Source organism: Micromesistius poutassou (assembly GCF_964030765.1).
Source record: "Micromesistius poutassou genome assembly, chromosome: 17".
Lineage (NCBI taxonomy): Eukaryota > Metazoa > Chordata > Actinopteri > Gadiformes > Gadidae > Micromesistius > Micromesistius poutassou.
In genome coordinates, this window is record NC_140287.1 from 1,627,306 (window position 1) to 1,646,014 (window position 18,709).

Consider the following 18,709-nt stretch of genomic DNA (forward strand, 5'->3'; position numbering starts at 1 on the left):
TGCCGGCACAGTCATCGCAGTCATGTGATCACAGTCATGTGATCGCAGTCACATGACCGAAGTCACATGACCGAAGGCGGACCTAGAGGAAATCATGCTGGCCCTGAAGAAGGTTCCGACGGCAGAATGTCAACGTGTGAGTATTGTTATAATATTAAATGTTTTTATGTATCCGTGGGCATGATAGTTTTAGATACAATTATGACATAGCCTACCTTGCAAGAAGCTATAAAGCAACAGACAACAAAGAACAAAATGAGTGTGCTGCTTGATCCACTGTGTGTGTGTGTGTGTGTGTGTGTGTGTGTGTGTGTGTGTGTGTGTGTGTGTGTGTGTGTGTGTGTGTGTGTGTATAAACAACACCTCATACAGCCCTACGGTTACTTTAACGCCGGTTTCTATCTTTATTTTCTGACACGTTCAAATGAAGAACATTCAGACCATCAGTTATATTAATATGGCAAGACGATATGAACCTTCAGATAACGAGCCAGATAACGTCATCTTACTTTGTTCACCACATTAATATTTATTATTTATATTATTCAACATCGGTGAGTTTATCGTCATTAAACACAATGAGATTAAATGTATATTTTGATACTAACTACTATATAAGCCACTGCTTGGAGGGAATGGCGATTGTTGGTTAGGCAATTTGTAACGAAATAAAAAAGAAATAAATAAAAAAGAAACCAATAACAAATTCTCCCACTGAAACTGGTGATTGTAAATGCGTGAGCTGTGATGGACGGTGCGGCATCCAATGGAAATGGCTTTTGTTGGACGACGTGCAGTGTGCCGTGTTCAATATGAAACGATGACGACGAAGGGCTCTCCCTGACCCAGCTGTGTCACAGAGTGGTGGACGAGGTCTGCGGGGGGGGGGCCCCCAGCCCGGGGGACTACGGTGACACCTGGAGCCTGGCGGAGTGGCTGGAGCTGAAGGACGGCCTGGCGTCTCTCCTCCGGACGACGGTGGGCGGCGGGCGGCCTGATGAAGAGGTGCGTCAACCACAGCGTTCTTTTAGTGCGGTGGCCACGTGGAATGGATGGATGGACGTTTGTAAGGGTCCAGTCGAGTAGTTTGACACATTGTGAGGGATAACATTCAGCTTCAATCTCTCCCATCAGAGACACGTGTTCTTGCCAGTGTGTCCTGTTCTTCTTGAGGTTCAGTATGGTGGGATAATGAACCGGGCCATAGAGGAGTGGTTCTTCCCACCCCGCTGTGAGGTTTCATGGAGAGTCAGAGTGGAGAGGCAGTAACCCGCCCCCCCTCGTGGTGCAGGTGCTGGCGGGGCTGGCCCACGTGGGCCCCGGCTACGGGGAGGCTGTGCTGAGTGTGCTGGCGGCGCGGCGAGAGGAGCTCCGCCAGGCTCTGCTCCAGAGGACCCACCTCATGTCCAGCGCCGCTCTGCAGGACTTTGACTGGCAGCTAAAGGTACCTCTCCGCCCAACCCCTCTCCGCCCAACCCCTCTCCACCTCCACCCAACCCCTCTCCACCCAACCCCTCCCCACCCAACCCCTCTCCACCTCCACCCAACCCCTCTCCGCCCAACCCCTCTCCGCCCAACCCCTCTCCGCCCAACCCCTCTCCACCCAACCCCTCTCCACCCAACCCCTCTCCACCCAACCCCTCTCCACCCAACCCCTCTCCACCCAACCCCTCTCCACCCAACCCCTCTCCACCCAACCCCTCTCCACCTCCACCCAACCCCTCTCCACCTCCACCCAACCCCTCTCCACCCAACCCCTCGTTCCGTTTCACATTATTATCCTATCCTTAATATCAGAATCCAAATCTTCTCCATAACGTTAACTACTCTTATGGAGCGTAGAGAGCAGCAGGCACATGGAGAACGGAGAATATGAAAATAGACCCCATCGCCCAAGCCTACGACTGACTCATACAGATCTGATGTTACCCTACAGAGTAATGTTAGGGCTCAGATCATACAGATCTGATGTTACCCTACAGAGTAATGTTAGGGCTCAGATCATACAGATCTGATGTTACCCTACAGAGTAATGTTAGGGCTCAGATACAGATCTGATGTTACCCTACAGAGTAATGTTAGGGCTCAGATCATACAGATCTGATGTTACCCTACAGAGTAATGTTAGGGCTCAGATACAGATCTGATGTTACCCTACAGAGTAATGTTAGGGCTCAGATCATACAGATCTGATGTTACCCTACAGAGTAATGTTAGGGCTCAGATCATACAGATCTGATGTTACCCTACAGAGTAATGTTAGGGCTCAGATCATACAGATCTGATGTTACCCTACAGAGTAATGTTCTACAAACAGAACGTAAACTTGATGTGAGTGTAGCTCGCCGCCCCCTGCCTGTCATTTCACTGTCCACTCCTCCAACATGAAGCTTGTTGGACCCACTGAGTACCACTGTCTGTCTCTCATACCACTGAGTACCACTGTCTGTCTGTCATTACACTGAGTACCACTGTCTGTCTCTCATTACACTGAGTACCACTGTCTGTCTCTCATTACACTGAGTACCACTGTCTGTCTCTCATTACACTGAGTACCACTGTCTGTCTCTCATTACACTGAGTACCACTGTCTGTCTCTCATTACACTGAGTACCACTGTCTGTCTCTCATTACACTGAGTACCACTGTCTGTCTGTCTCTCATAACAGGCACTGCTGTGTTACAGTCAACACCTTCTGTGAATCAGGCTTTTGTTTACTTTATATACATTAGAATTGTTTTAATATTTCATTCTGAAATGTTTTTGAGAAGAGAGACGTGAGAGAACGTGCAGGACATGAATTGCCGAGGTGTCCCTCTGTTGCTCTGTGTTGTCTCTGTGTCCTCCTCTCCAGTTGTCCAGTGATAAGAGGTGTCCCTCTGTGAGCCCTGGCTCTGTGTTGTCTCTGTGTCCTCCTCTCCAGTTGTCCAGTGATAAGAGGTGTCCCTCTGTGACCCCTGGCGTTGTGTCTGTGTCCTCCTCTGCAGTTGGCCTTGTCCAGTGATAAGATCTCATCACTCCAGACTCCGCTGCTCAGTCTCAGCCTGTGTGTGCGAGAGGACGGCGCGCTCCGGTCCGTTGCCATAGAGATGGGCAGGGAGGAGTTGAACACACTCATCAGCTCCCTAGAAGCTGCCAACAAGGTAGTCTCTCTCTCTCTCTCTCTCTCTCTCTCTCTCTCTCTCTCTCTCTCTCTCTCTCTTGCCTGTGTGTCTCTCTTTGTTGCGTGTGTGTGTGTGTGTGTGGGGGGGGGGGGTGTTTCAAAAAGCTAATCGTTTTTCTCAAAATGAAAGGCTTAAATAGATTCATTATGGGTATGATTGTGACATGATATAAATTCTGAATGTAGAACATATATATTGTAAAGTATGTTGGCTGGTTAGACCGACCATGTACTGCTAAATCCCTTTTGTATCAACATGATGGTTTTAGTCTTTCCTTGGTAGGTCAAGTTATCCTTTATGGCCACGGTAGATTAAAACAATAAACACAGTCTACTATATGGTATACTTATAGTGATGTGCTGAGGTGTGGACCTATACTCAAATGTTGAGTATAGTTGTCACACATCATGATTTTGATTCCTTCAAATAGTTTTCAAAATTCCAGCAAAGATCCTTCTTAAGAATAACCTTGAATATTCACTTCAATATTATCTTAAATGTTAACGCAAAAACTTAAAATTTGTTAAAGGGTTGGACACCACCAAATTCAATACAGTCAAATATGTATAAGCAGGTTGAAACACCATAGATCTTCTGCTCAATAATCAATATTCAGCCTCTCATCTCTGTGCTCGTCAGGGACTTGCGGGCCGTTCCACACAGCGACGCATGTTGTCATTTTCTCAGACATGTTGTACAAGTTTGACGCGCCGTAAAAACATCTGCTCTGCATTTCTGTACCGCCTTTAACCACTAGATGGCACTGGGGCCTTTCTGAGGTTTCTGCGTTAATGTCCAGAGACGCTGCTGATGTCACTTTGCCTTTGCAGGTTGTGCTGCAGCTGAAATAATATCCGTCCCTCTCTGGTTCTCTGGCCCGAAGGAACAGGAAGTAGTCGGCGGTGACGTCATCATTGTGGAAATGTTTTCTTCTGTGACCGTGCTACACTGATGTCTGTCTGAGTACATTGTCAAGTATTGGATAAATGTTTATACTCACAAAAGAGTCTGAATAATATTCTATTTTTAACTTCTAAGCCTTCCCCTTCCCCAACATATTTTGTCCAATAAATGTGTAGAAAGAATCCTTGCATCCTAATTATTTTATTCATCCTAATTATTGCCAATATCTGGGATAAATAATATTGACACTTACATTTATAACCATTGCATGTTATTCAACATGTTATTAATGACGTTGGTGAATATCCAATTATGAGTAAACATGATATGGATATGGGCTCTACTGGCTTTTAATGTTTAATGCTGCATTTTGGAATGGGAATGCCAACTTGAATCTACTTTATTAGTGACTGAAGCGTTTGTGGAAGATATCAGAGCATGAACAATGATGCGGCGAATATATTTTAAGAATATTTAAAGTCTGCTATGGTTGCTGTGCACTTCTGTGACAACAATGAGTTTAAGTATTTATGTGCAATTAGTATGGAGTGAAATATGGGACTCAATCATTGAAACCTATACATCTTACACATCTACATACAAGTATTGTATGTAGAAAACAATCTTGTCAGTATAAAAACAAGTATCCTATGTAAAAAAAAAAAAAAACAATTTCGTAACTGAAATTAAAGAAACTGTTTTTAAAAAAAAAAGTGAACTGGCTTAGTTTCTTTAATCAAATATGTATTTAAAGATGCCGCACTGTACTGTGTCCAGATCCCAGATCAGATGTACAGCCTAGTGTATAGTGAGACGATACGTTGTAGTAGTAGCAACCATCATCAGTGTTTTCTCTACAGGTGGAGGTTATTGAGATGGAGGACAAGGGACCTTATCAATGTTCCACCACACCGGACCCACACCGGTGTCTTACCACCCCCACATGGTGCGCACCAGGGACCAGCCTCACTGACGTAGACCAGTGCTGATGAAGGTGACCAGCCTCACTGACGTAGACTAGGTGACCAGCCTCACTGACGTAGACCAGTGTTGATGAAGGTGACCAGCCTCACTGACGTAGACCAGGTGACCAGCCGTACTGACGTAGACCAGTGTTGATGAAGGTGACCAGCCTCACTGACGTAGACCAGTGCTGATGAAGGTGACCAGCCTCACTGACGTAGACCAGTGCTGATGAAGGTGACCAGCCTCACTGATGTAGACCAGTGTTGATGAAGGTGACCAGCCTCACTGACGTAGACCAGTGCTGATGAAGGTGACCAGCCGTACTGACGTAGACCAGTGCTGATGAAGGTGACCAGCCTCACTGATGTAGACCAGTGCTGATGAAGGTGACCAGCCTCACTGACGTAGACCAGTGCTGATGAAGGTGACCAGCCGTACTGACGTAGACCAGTGCTGATGAAGGTGACCAGCCGTACTGACGTAGACCAGTGCTGATGAAGGTGAGAAATATACATTATAAAAAAAGGTGGAAAGCTCCATTTGTTTTAATTGTGTTTGACTTCCAACAGACAAAGGCATTGGCGGGACAGCTGTTGTGCCGTCCTCCAATAGCAGAGCACATTCATCACTGGGGGAGGTTTCATTTAAAGTAGCAGAAGTCACAACAAAATACAGAATTAAACGTGCATTATAAATATACGGCGTGCATAAGTGCTGGTTGTCCCTGGTCTGCAACATGCGTAGGGGTTGTGAATCACTGGTGTGAGTCAGGTGTGTTGTAGTGGCGCCCCCTCCGAGCCGCCTCAAGTCGCCAGCCTCCAGCCAGAGTCTGAGAGCATCAGTACGGAGAGCGTTCGTCTCTCTGTCTGCCTCTGGGCTCGTCGGGGGTTTGGGGTCTCTCACCCTCAGTCACCCTCACCCAGACGACCCATCGGGGCGGGCCGCGCCCAGCTGGCATTCCAGCAGCATTGGCCCATGGGTACATGATATCACATGATCACATGATATCACATGGCTTCAAATATGTTTTAACTGGTAAATTAGGGATAGCGACCTCAGACACCAGAGGAACGAGATATGCTAGTTCAAAGTTGGCATTTTTGCGCAGTTGCTATAGCGCCACCTTTGGGCCAATCAGTGTGATTTTTCGGCGTCATGCACAAAAACGAGTATCCCCGTCCTGGCCACGCCCACTGGGGGACGAAACATCGGAAAAAGTGCTGGTCGTAAAGGTTGGCATCGGAAAAAGCATTGGTGGAACAAAAATCGTACGTATATTTCACTCGATGCATTTGTTTTTAAAGCTGGTCGGCAGATTCCAGAGACCTGGAAAAGATTAAATGCCCATCATGTTCATAACCAAAGGTTCAAAGGTTCATTATAATTATTTAAGTAGGACGACGATGATGATAATGATGATGATGATGATGATGATGATGATGACAATGTAAATTTACTTTCCAGCGGGAGAGTGCCCTCTTGCTGTCTTTTTGTATCTGTCCTTCTGAAGCACTTTGTGAGCAGAGAATAAGGAAGGCCGTAAGACATAGCGCTCCCTCGGTACGAGGGAGGTTCAGGGCGGATTTGTCCTGGTCAAGGACTTCTGGTTAATTAGCAGAAGCTGTGGTCAGGGTAATGGGGTAATGACAGACTGGGATTGCCTTGCTCTTCACTCAACAGCTTTACATTTAATGCCCTAACTGGCCCCTAGCAGCTGACAGACACACAACTGTATACTAACCATGCTATAAACAGGGCGTTATGATGCTAAACACACATTCATTTTTTATGTTCATTAAAATGTGTACAATTATTTTATGTGCGTGTAGCGTGTAAAAAGGTTGCATGCAAACCATTTTCTATTGCCTGACTGAATTCAGCCAGTTGCTATATACTGCTATTACTTCTTCCACATTCTGGACAGTTTGGGGTCAAACATCTACTGTGGGATTTTCCCACCATTAAGAGCTTTCAGCTTTGTATATTTCACCTTTTAAGAGATCTCAGCCTTGTATATTTCAAAGGTTTATATATTCAATGTTGGCAAGAAGATGACAGCAGATGACAACGCTAAATAAGGCAATAACTCTCCCTTCAGCAGCACTGGTCAGTGGAACTTCAAGCTCTGCAAGGAACCTCACAAAAAAGAACGTATCAAATAAATGAAGAGTAACCTTAACACTTTCATGCGTGTACGGAAAGACAAGCCGGCCTCCACATTTTCAAAGAAAAACTTGCCTATGATAAATGAAGGTATTTGTTCATTTGCATGGGGAAGGCCTGCTGCTCAAAGCTGGGAAAAACAATGTACAAGTAATCACTGGACTCAAACTACAGTTCACTAAGTATTCTGGAGCCATTTGTGGGTCCAGGAGGGAGTTTTGAGTGGTCAAAAGTTGGCCAATCCTCCGTGCAATCCTCCAATGCACAGGTAATTACATATTTTTCTTATTACTCCAAATGAAATGCACATTCTTGAACTGCGTTGGCAGAGAGGTTGGTCATTTTATTTCAAGTCTATTATTTAAAATCGTACAATTTAAAACAAAGTGTGTGTTTCGTGTTGTCTTCCATTTACACACATGAACATCGCTTTACATCCAAATATGTGCAAATGTGCACTCTTGTACCATTACCGCCCCGACCACCACCACCACCACCACCACCACCACCCCTACAGGCGTTATCTCACACACTCTCACCATTCACACAGCCAGTACACACCAGAGCACATATAGGGCAAAGGAGATAAAAATGTACAGTAATTTTACACAATAGAGATCGGCACAGCCTTTCATGTCTCAAGAGCCTTGTGGGCACTTACTTACTCACTTAGGGTCCCATTTGCCTCCTGCTGAAGAAGGGCCCTGTACTGCTTCAGGGGCCCCTTTTGTGGTGGAAAAGCTAATGCAGTCCATCTATTCTGCAATGCTTAGAAACCGCAAGAGCATGAAAAATAACAATCGCAGGATATATATATATTTTCTTTTTTTCAGCATTGAACTCAGATTGTCATCAAAATGCTGGAATGTCCTCCTGGTCTCCGCGCTCCACGCTCTGGGTTTCGTTTGTGTTGTTTTATTTTTTCATTGTGAGACTGCGTCCTTGGAGTCTGCTGCTGAGTTTCTTTCTTTATTACTTAGTCCTAAAAAAGTTACAAGTTGTTTTATTTAGTCCTACGCAATATATATATAAGTTATGTTAAACCCTGTGAAAAATATTGAGATTGTTATTAAAGGCACAATATTTAGCCATGAGGAGGGAGCACATTACTGTGGCCAGTATAATCTGGTTTTGCCTTTTTGTATTTTTTTTCATGTATATGTTTTTCTTTTTGAACCCTGATAACACAAGCAGTTCCAGTCTGATTCATCTACTTGGCATAATTCCAGTATGACAATGAAACAATAATCCACCCTTTGGGACATTTTTGGGGGAGTCATACTGCATATTTAAATGTGCCACTTATGCTGGTGGAAATTTGTGTGGCACGAAGACAGCAATACAGAAGCAACTTTAGCATTTTGGTACTAAACTATGGTTCAGTTTCATTTTTGGTGGACATATTGATGGACCAAACTGGGATAGATCTGAGGTGGCTGTCAAAGTGACTCTCAAACTATTGGCCACATCAAAATTTGAATATATAGGCTGTAGGTCCTGCTTCTGCATTGAGAAGATGTCTAATTAGTTGGGAAGTTGAGTTGGCCATATTTAACGTTTGCACACGATGCTAAAGGAAGGCTTGAGAGGAGGGGTTGTCTTTGTTAGAGTGCATCAGCAAATTTGATTTTTCACTTTTTATTTGTTATATTCCTACCTTCCCAAACGCTGTTAATAATTACACAATCTCAGTTTCGTGAGCATACATCACTTTTGTTTCTTTGAACACAAAGGTAGCATTACAGGAATTTGTCTTCAGTCCTACTCAAACAGCCAATGGAGGCTTCCATCAGCACATATGGCAAAAATAATTACCCTCTTTCATACGAGAAAAATTATAGCCATAGGACGGCTAATACTGTCCTTGTGACTTATGTTATTTGTCCTGATTTAATAATTCAGCCCCTTTTGACACAGCTGTTCAACAATTCAGTGATGACTGGGGCTTGTTAAAAGTATAGCTTGCATTGAATTTTCGATTGCAAGGTCCATATTAATTTGAATAAGCAACAATCATAAAATAAAGAAAAATAACATCTCTCAAATGATGGGAAACCAACTTCTGTTTCTAAAAGGAATGCAGTGTAGTGCCCTGCCCCAATGCTCTCCCTTCCCCTAGATTTGAGCCCTAACCCTCGGTTTAGCACGAAGGGGTAGGGTGTCCCAAGGGGGAGCGCTCTTTTCCCTTAAAATCATCCCTTGAACGCTAGCCACCTCGGTAGCTGACTTGCAGCTAAGGGCACTCAAAGCAAGGGTTCTTGATAAGGGCAGAGAAATGGGACCGGGCCTGAGTGATACACCGCCTGAAAATCTAAAATGTCCAAAGTTATGTTGATTGGCTGCTCTCTTAAAGCTGCATACAGGGATCCAAAAAAGGAAATGTGTGTTACATAATATATATTTAATTTTAATATAACTTTTCAATTATTTAAATATGCAGAATAATTACATAGGACCATCATCTGACAATTTTGACCACCAGCGGCTCATCCCTGGCTGTCGACTTGGCAACCGTTTTAAAGTTGATGTTTGGGACTGGTCATCAGAAAACATTAGTGTTTGGGGCCTCAAGTTTTTCAAAATGTTACTTTCAAATGTATGGTGACATCATAGGTCATTCTTTACCTGATTTCTTTTAAAGAAAATTACATTATACATGCTCACAGACACTGTGAGAATATTTTAGTTAGAAATGTTCACAAATTTGTTTTCATATAATTATTGGTCAAGTTACATTTAACATTTTGACCAGGACTAACCTTAATTGCAATGGTTGTTTAAAAGCATACAGTATAAGTGGCTAAATATTGCCCTGCAATAAAATAAATAAATAAAGCAAATTACACTGTGCAAAAGAGCAGACATGCACTCAGCATAAGATAAACGGCTAAAACAAGGTCCTCTGTAAAGACATGTCCCCTACTGTTCATCGGACTCAATACAAACGGCCCTTACCATGACAACGAGTCACTTCAGTCTGACCACTGAGCACAAACAATCCAGTTCCACCAATTTATAGTATGTCATGTCTAGCCAAATACTTTGCGATATCTTGTCAATCGTACAGAAAGATTTTACACATAATTTTGCTTGATAATAATATTAGTTTTAATATATGATAAAACATTTTTCTTACCCTCTCTTTTCTGCTCTGGGCTCTTTTCAATTGTCTTGAAAAAAAAAAAACTCAATAGCAAATAAAAGCTGTGTTTTATATGCATGCAGAGTGCGATAAAGTAAGCTGAGAGTAGGAAACCTAATAAAGGAAATAGCATTGTCTCTAACTTTTTGGCACAAAATCCAAACAGAAAAACATGTGCGTTTAAAATCCCTTAGTGTAATTTAATCTATTTCATTTGTTGTACTGATGAATAGATCAAAAGGTGAGATCATTTATTAAATTATATTTCTCTTATATATGTATATTTATATATTATATATTAAATCGTATTTACATTGAAAAGACATCCAGGGGATTTGTGTGTATTCAGCAATAGAATTTATACAAACTAGTTGGATAAGTTGACCCCCCGCCCACCCCCACCCCCACCCCCCCACAGACACACTTTTTTTTGCGCAACACTGTACAAGGACCCATCCGACGAAAGCAAAGCGCCAGTCGGGTTTTTTTTTGTGGCGCCTCGGGCTTTGACCTTTAGTGGACGTAGTACAGCCAGTACACCAGGTTGAAGAACGTGAAGATGATGGGGAAGATGACGCGCGACCACTTGTCTATGGCATTGACATCCGTCAGGTCCGGGATTTTCACCTTGAGCTGCGAGGCCCTCCTCCGCAAGCGGCTCTTCTTGTGGGCCACGGGGCGGTCCAGGGCGGGCCGGCCGTACATGTCCCGGCTGGTCATGGGCTTGCGGTACTGTATGCTGGCACTGTCGTAGGAGAACATGGTGACGCGCGGGTCGTTGAGCGCCCCCATCATGTCGGCGCCGCTCATCTCGTTGGTGAGGTTGGTCAGCAGGATGTTGCCGTGGGCGTCCACCTGGAAAGTTAAATGCCACGGTACAATTTCATTTCAGGTTTGTTTTGGGGCATACAACCCCAAAACGCGACCTACCGCAGAAGGTCAAACCAGTAATGCTTTTAGGGCGTCATGGTATCAGTTTTGTTGCGTGAGAATAAATTGTGATTTGATTGTGACACACATTTTCTTCCTTATGATTGGTGATTCCATATGACAGTATTTAGATGTGTATTATTTATTATACCATTATCCATTATGGCTTATGGATTAAGCAATATACATTCACCCACTTGCACTTTGTTGCTCTCCAGCCGGCTCTTGTTCTCGTTGTTGGTCTTGGCAGCCTTCTCCGCCACTTTCTTCTGCAGGTGCGGGCCCCGTCCGAAGAAGATGTAGTTGACAAACGCGTACTCCAGCAGAGCCAGGAAGACGAAGACGAAGCAGCCCATGAGGTAAATGTCGATGGCCTTGACGTAAGGAATCTTGGGCAGCGTCTCCCTCAGATGGGTGTTGATGGTGGTCATCGTCAGCACCGTGGTTATGCCTGGAAACAAAGGACGAGCTGGGTCAGCGAGAGGGAGGCCTCCTCCATGAACGCACACAGGTGGACACACAACATGAAGCGGCAGTGTATCTTTACTTTTCCGTGCAATCAATCTTTGTTTCCCGTGCTAACATCAGTCAATCAATGAGTGTAAGTGGCATAAATGAACATCCCCTTCAGTTTCATTTCATCATTGCCACACTGCCTCTGCCTCCCTTCAGCCTGGAGGTTGTGGTCCGGCATTTAGACGGCGTGGTACAGCCCGGGTTCGTCTGCCTCCACGCGGCGTCCCCGTGTGCTTCATGAGCACTGGGGACTGGGACTGGGGACTCGTCGCGTGAGGCCGCATGTACGGCCTCGTGCACCAGTCTCCTAGACCCTGGCTTTCCCTGCTTTCTCCCTGCTGTTGGCTATAAGAAGAAGCAGGAGCAGCCCTTTACGCTCGTGGCACAGTCCTCTATGGCCTGGTCGCTTCGGCCTGCCCTGCAGTGGTTAGTGATGGCTCGTTCGCGAACAAATCAGTTCGAACAAACGACTCTTTAACATGAACGAACCGACCTGATTCCCCGTTTCAGTTTGTCTCGTTCGTATCGTTCGTTCTCCGAGACTCGACTCCCAGCTCCACCCACTAGTCGCTGACTCGCAATTCGCCGTTCGTTCACTGACTGTGTTTAGCAGTGAAGACTCGAGGACTGAGAAGTCACGAGAGCCAGACGGGCAACAACATCCCGATTCTAACATGAAGCGCTCCTCAGCTAAAACGAACTTAGTTAATGTTGTGTTGAATGATGACCGTTTGCACCATTGCACGATTGTGATTCGTTTGAACGAGAACGAGGGAGGAGCCGAGTCTGACCGACTCAGTGACTGAGAATCATGATTCACCGCTACCGGAAATACGAACGAACGAACAAACGAACGATTCGAACGACTCTTCTTGGCGAACTGACCGACGCGAACTGAGTCATTCAAACTAATCATGAAATCCACCACTAGCAGTGGTATTCTCTGCTTGCAGACGAGCAATACCATCACACACGATGTGAAGGTGGGAGGGGCCGGACAGTTTTTTCTCAGCGATCTGCCCTCTCTCTGAGCACTATGTGGGGTGGAGACTAGGTTGCAGGACCCCGTAGCGAGCATGGTTTTGCACCGGAGGTGGATCGTCTCTTGGGAGAAGAGATTCTTGATCTTGCGTTTTCAACAAATCAGTTATGCAGAAACTCACCACCAGAGCGTCGCTCTGAGAGAGTGAGAACTGTGTTCTTCACATCCCTTGATCTCAAGGATGTTTTTTTTCCATCCGTTCCTATTCTCATGGCTCACAGGAGATTTCCCTGCTTGCCTTTATGGGTGTGGCGCATGTATGACACATCCCATCCGGTTACTCTATGCCCCGCGCACCTCCTCATAGTGTGTCGATTTTTTATCTCGACGATCTGCTTATCCTGAGCCACTCAGAGGAAGCTGCGAGAAGAGACACCATGGGTTTCGCCATCAAGTGGGAAGAGAGTTTCCTGCTCCCCAGCTGTTGGCTAGTCTACTTGGGGCTTTGCCTAGACTCGGCCACGATGACAGTGAAGCTCTCGCCTCCTCAGCCAAATGCGGTTCCTTTGGCGTTCTCCCGCTTTCGCAGGAGCGTGACCGCGGAGCGTCTATCACGCTTCTGTTGGGGCTGATGGCAGCTGCCCACCCCGTGGTTCCCCTGTGTCCGATCTTTTTGCACAGACTACAGCAGTGGCTTGCTCATGAGAGGTTGGTTTCCAGGCGACACAAGCTCAGGGTGCTCTCTGTACCCTGCTACCCATCACCAAACCTTGAATACTGGGGAGGCCCCTCTTCACTTCTCAGGGGGGCACTACGCCTATGTTCCCTTCGGCGTAGTGCCCCGCGTTACGGGGTCGTCTTCACGGGCGCCTCGTTGCGGTGTGCTAGAGCCACGGTGAGGAAAGTGCTTTACAATTTTCCTCACCTGGTGTGTGGCTGCTACGTTCTGATCAGAACGGACAGCGTGTCCGTGGCGGCTTACATAAACCAACAGGTGGCTCCCTTATTCCCATCAGTGGACGACACTGTAGCACTAGCCCTGCACTCGGCCGTGGAGCATCTGGACAGCCTTTAATACTGTACTGCCCACTAAACCAGTGGCTGAACTGGCAGGCCTTGGGCTGCCCTCTTCCACCTGCAGCTTGATCCTCAACTTCCTGACAGAAAGCCCACAGGTGGTTGGAGTTGGGAACAGGGTATCCACAGCCCTATCAATCAGCACTGGGACCCCTCAGGGCTGCTGCCTCAGCCCAAGACTGTTCACACTATACACCAATGACTGTTTATCCTCTCACAAACTTTGTCATATTTACAAATTTGCAGATGACACATCAATCCCGGGACTCATCAAGGGCAGTGAGGAGACGCACTACAGGCAGCTGGTGGACAGCTCGCTGCCTATGGAGAGGAGAACGGCCTCGTCCTGAACGCTGGCGCGCTCTGGCCGGGCGCTGAGGCACCAGCGCCCGGAGACATCAGAGCAAAGAGGAAGCGGTTTCATAACAGTTTTTACCCAGCAGCCATCACACTGCTGGCAGAGGACATTCAAGCTGGACTGAAATACCGTACCCCACCTCAGACTCTGACCCGTTGAGACGCGCACATGCATACGCACATACACGCACACGCACACACACACACACACACACACACACACACACACACGCACGCACGCACGCACGCACGCACACACACACACACACACACACACACACACACACACGCACACGCACACGCACACACACACACACACACACACACACACACACATATACACACTCCTACCTCCTCTTCTCACACATTGTCTTTTTATTGCACTTTTTGCACTACCTATTTATCTTATTAGTATATTTATTGTAATGTGGTCCTGTTCCCCCCTCTGCGCGGGGGTTAAGGGGGCACTTTCTCTAAATGCTGTGACAACAGCCACGTCGACCCGTCTCTTTGTGAGGTGGGCAGTGAGCTTGGTTTCCTACAGTGCTCCACAAACCCTTGTCTCACGTGCTTACACGACGCTGGGATCTTCCCACTGTGTTGCGCGGGTTATCCAGGAACCCTTTCCAGCCTCTGTCCCTCTTTGGACGCTGTGTCCTTTAAGACGGCTCTCTTATTTGCTTTGGGTTCTGCCAACGTGCCGGTGAGGTGGCTGCTCTGTCTGTCAGCCCGAGCTGCTTGTTGCTTAATGAGGACAGCTTCTCCTCTCTGCTTAGACCCAGTCCTGCGTTCCTCCCCGAGAACATCTACAGTCCTTTGAGTCGAGGGATACTGTGCCTCTGCCTCGACTGGTTCCATTCCACACAACAGTTGTTTGTGTGTTGCTGCCACGGGCCGCTACGGCCCGCTCAACACAGGGCGTGGCCGGTGGCGGCTCTACTCTAGGGCTCTGGAGGACATTTGAGCGGCTGGTCATGGTCTTCCCCGGCGTCTTTAATATCCTGTCCTCTAACCATTTACAATGGATGTTACCCTTGTCTTTTTTGTGAAAAAAATACTACAATACGCGTTCATGGAGTCGTGAATTTGTTTGCTTGTGTGGACCTTTAGTCCATCGTCGCGTACGTTCGTTGGCAGATTTGCACGTTTGTGTGTTCACCGGCGAACTAGAGCTTCTTCGTTGCTTTGTGAAGCCGATTCGCTGCTCTGTTCGTTGTGACGCCTGCCAGCGGTCCTTCTACTGCCTCTCGTTGGGGGTGGACGTATGCGGGGCCTCGCTGCTCGCCGCAGTCGGCAGCTTGGGTTTTCCTAGCTCCGCCTCCCGTGGTAGCGGGCGTAGGAGAAGCACTGTTGCTCTCCATTGCCAGTTTTTCATGGATCCTATGAAACACGGGTTGAGTCAGAGGTTACAGACTCCCTCTATTCTCCTGATCATTGCTTTGCGTGTTCTTCAGAGAATTTAGAGTTTTTTATTTAGCTGTTGTGTTTTGCACATCCTCTGCATGTTTAGTCTGATGTGGGTCCCTGACACTGGGGCCCCTGACACTGGGGCCCCTGACACTGGGGCCCCTGACACTGGGGCCCCTGACACTGGGGCCCCTGACACTGGGGTCCCTGAGACTAGGGCCCCTGACACTGGGGCCCCGGACACTGGGGCCCCTGACACTGGGGCCCCTGACACTGGGGTCCCTGACACTGGGGCCCCTGAGACTGGGGCCCCTGACACTGGGGGTCCAGCAGAAGTACATAAATCGGACTCTGCAGCTTCACCTTAGCCCATAAGTCGAAGCCTAGACGATATGTAGATAGCCTACATGAAGTAGGCCGATGGTTATGTTATCATCACTCTAGGTCTATGATCGTAGGCGTCTAGTTTCCCACCTGCTGACCCTTACTGAAAGAGTAGCGTGGCGGGCGAACGCTGCTCTGCGCTGCGTTACACTGTATGCCGTGGGAAATCTGGGCGGTGCCCACGTTGATATTTTCAGTGCACGTGAGTGCACGCACGGGACAAGCCCATAGGGCGAAGGCTCGACAGCTATGCCTACAATCATAGCTAGAGTTATAATAACATAACTATCGTTCTTATTTGTGACAGGCTGACTGAGCAGTGAGCACAGCGTATAGCTGAACTAGCTACACTGCCAGAGCAAAGCTAATCGCCTCCTCCCGGGCAAACTTAAATATGCTTCACATATTGCAGGTTCCAAAAGGAAAACCAAAGAGAAGAAACGTTATCATAAACTACGCCAGCAAACCGGTTAGGTCAAAGAAAACGGATCAAACGCTAAGTAGTGGTGTAGCTCTCGCAGTATGTACTACGTAGGGCTGTGCAATTAATCCAATTTTGATTGTGATTTCAGGTCAAACGATCTCCAAACTAATATAACGAGTTGAAACGATTTTTTTTATTTTTAGTATATTTATTTTATAAAAGTATATTATAAATGTTTTATAGAGATTGCAGAAAGGCTGGATATATATTTATACATTATTTTCGATTTCAACATTTTTCTATTTTAACATTTTGTGCATTTTTTTCAAGGGAAATTTCAAAGTTTTCAGTTACAAAGTGTTTTTTTGGAGAGAAATGCTAATAAATGCATCGTATTTTGAACTCAAAATAATAGTTTGGATAATCGTGATTTCAATATTGCCCAAAGTAATTGTGATTATGATTTTTTCCATAATCGAGCAGCCCTAGTACTACTTTCTGCCTTTATTTTATTTAATATGATCATATAGAGAATATATTATATGTATATTAAATACCAACCACGGTCACCAGCTATTTGACACTGTTTATTTTTATGTTTTCTTCCCGAAAGCAAATAATTGTTTCATTATTTGTAGGAAATAAATATTAGAAAAAAAACACAATTTTTTACTACTATTCCGAATGGGGAGTCGACTCCCACTTTAAAGGTCCCATGGCATGAAAATTTCACTTTATGAGGTTTTCTAGCATTAATATGAGTTTCCCTAGCCTCCCTATAGTCCCCCAGTAGCTAGACTCATACGTGCTGATTTGGAATTTTCCCCGTATGTCGTCATACAGGACATGTTACCTCCCCTTTCTCTGCTTGATCCGCCCAGAGAATTCGGCCCGCCAATGAGACAATGAGCTACGACCGTGCGAGTGCCACGTGTGTGTGTGTGTGTGTGTGTGTATGTGTGTGTGAATACACACACTGTAACGCAAGTGTTGCTGCTCAGGGCCACACCACCACCCTCCACCTTGACCCGCCTCTAAAAAACGGCACGTTTGTGGAGAGCTCATTGTGGGACTGGCTCGTAGTGGCTGTAACTCTGCACCAAGGCTGAATTTCTTAAACGTCTTCAAGTACTGTATTAGGGGCCCACTAACAGCTATATAAAAGCATCCATAAAGTAGCATGCCATGGGACCTTTAAAGTAATGCTAAAGTAGACAAACCTTGACAACCCTCACCATAAACTAGTAGCAGACCAAGGTGTTTGAGTATTGCAAAACCGCCCAAACACCTTTTACCCATAACATCTCAAGACAGACTCTCCCTTCTCATGGGGTTGAACTCCAGTGCTAGTGCTGCTCTGGTGACCCCAATAATCCATCCAGTGGATACTTCCTTAGCTGCCACCATGGCTGTGGCTACCACCTGAATGTTAGCAACCCTAAACCGAGGCTATGCTTCCGTCTTGTGTTGGCTACTAATGAAAATACAGGTAGGTTACATTGTTGGCGTGATTACTAAAGTTTGCACTTCCTCCTCAAGGTAAAATAGTCCAAACATTAACCAGCCAAAATGGGGTCAGAGAACATGAGGTCCCTTACCAAATGTATTTGATGGTTAAGTGGATATTAGGATTATGTGCATGTTTGGTGGAATATTCCTTTAAAATGTCCTGTAGGTGTTAGCAATGATGAGTTTGATCACAAACTCAACTCAGACTATTAATAGACAACACATTCATGCATGTGATTAAATGCATATTTCCATAATTGTTGTGAAAAATGATGAATGCCTGACCCAATTGTGACAAGCCTGAACCCCTATTTACTTTTATTTACCATGGTAACGTTGACTCGCTGAAAGTGGGACAATATCAATAGGTTTACTTTGCAACTAACTGCACTTAAAAGCAGTGTAAGGCCCAATTGCATTCATGTGTTTGAAACATTGCTGCTATTACTGTGAGGTGCACCTGTGTGCCTCAGTGTGATAAGGCCTACAGGTGTATCATCAAGTGACAGATCAAGCATGGGGTCTGCGCGCTCCGGTGGTGTAACGAGTGGGGACACATCATCCCAGTCCCTGTAAACACCAAGCATTCAACGCCACGGCAAGACGCTACGGGACGTGAAGCACACACTAGAGACCAGCAGACGGGCGCCACGACTCCAATGAAAACACCACCACAGTTGACCTTGAACATGTAAATGCAGAGCTCTTTATAGAACGACTCTGTGTGATTTAGCTAAGATGGTTGCAGTGAGTAAAGGCTAGCCATGTAAAAGGCTCTCACATC

General features: G+C 46.0%; 2 protein-coding genes across 2 annotated transcripts in view; one reads left to right on the top strand and one right to left on the bottom strand.

Moving 5' to 3' along the window:
* Nucleotides 1-74: 74 nt before the first annotated feature.
* On the top strand, nucleotides 75-5,494 carry commd8 (COMM domain containing 8). The gene is made up of 6 exons (XM_084482478.1): nucleotides 75-136; nucleotides 850-1,005; nucleotides 1,292-1,444; nucleotides 2,989-3,144; nucleotides 3,996-5,154; nucleotides 5,220-5,494. Exons 1-5 carry the CDS (start codon nucleotides 95-97, stop codon nucleotides 4,014-4,016), a joined length of 528 nt encoding a protein of 175 aa, XP_084338604.1. The 5' UTR covers nucleotides 75-94; the 3' UTR covers nucleotides 4,017-5,154; nucleotides 5,220-5,494.
* A 5,358-nt stretch (nucleotides 5,495-10,852) lies between these two features.
* gabrb1 (gamma-aminobutyric acid type A receptor subunit beta1) overlaps nucleotides 10,853-18,709 on the bottom strand; it is a gene marked incomplete at both ends in the record, with an annotated part of 37,016 nt that continues 29,159 nt past the window's right edge. The window contains 2 exons of the mRNA XM_084482470.1: nucleotides 10,853-11,194; nucleotides 11,467-11,720. Coding sequence (XP_084338596.1) covers nucleotides 10,853-11,194; nucleotides 11,467-11,720 — 596 coding nt within the window. The remainder of the gene's footprint in view (nucleotides 11,195-11,466; nucleotides 11,721-18,709) is intronic.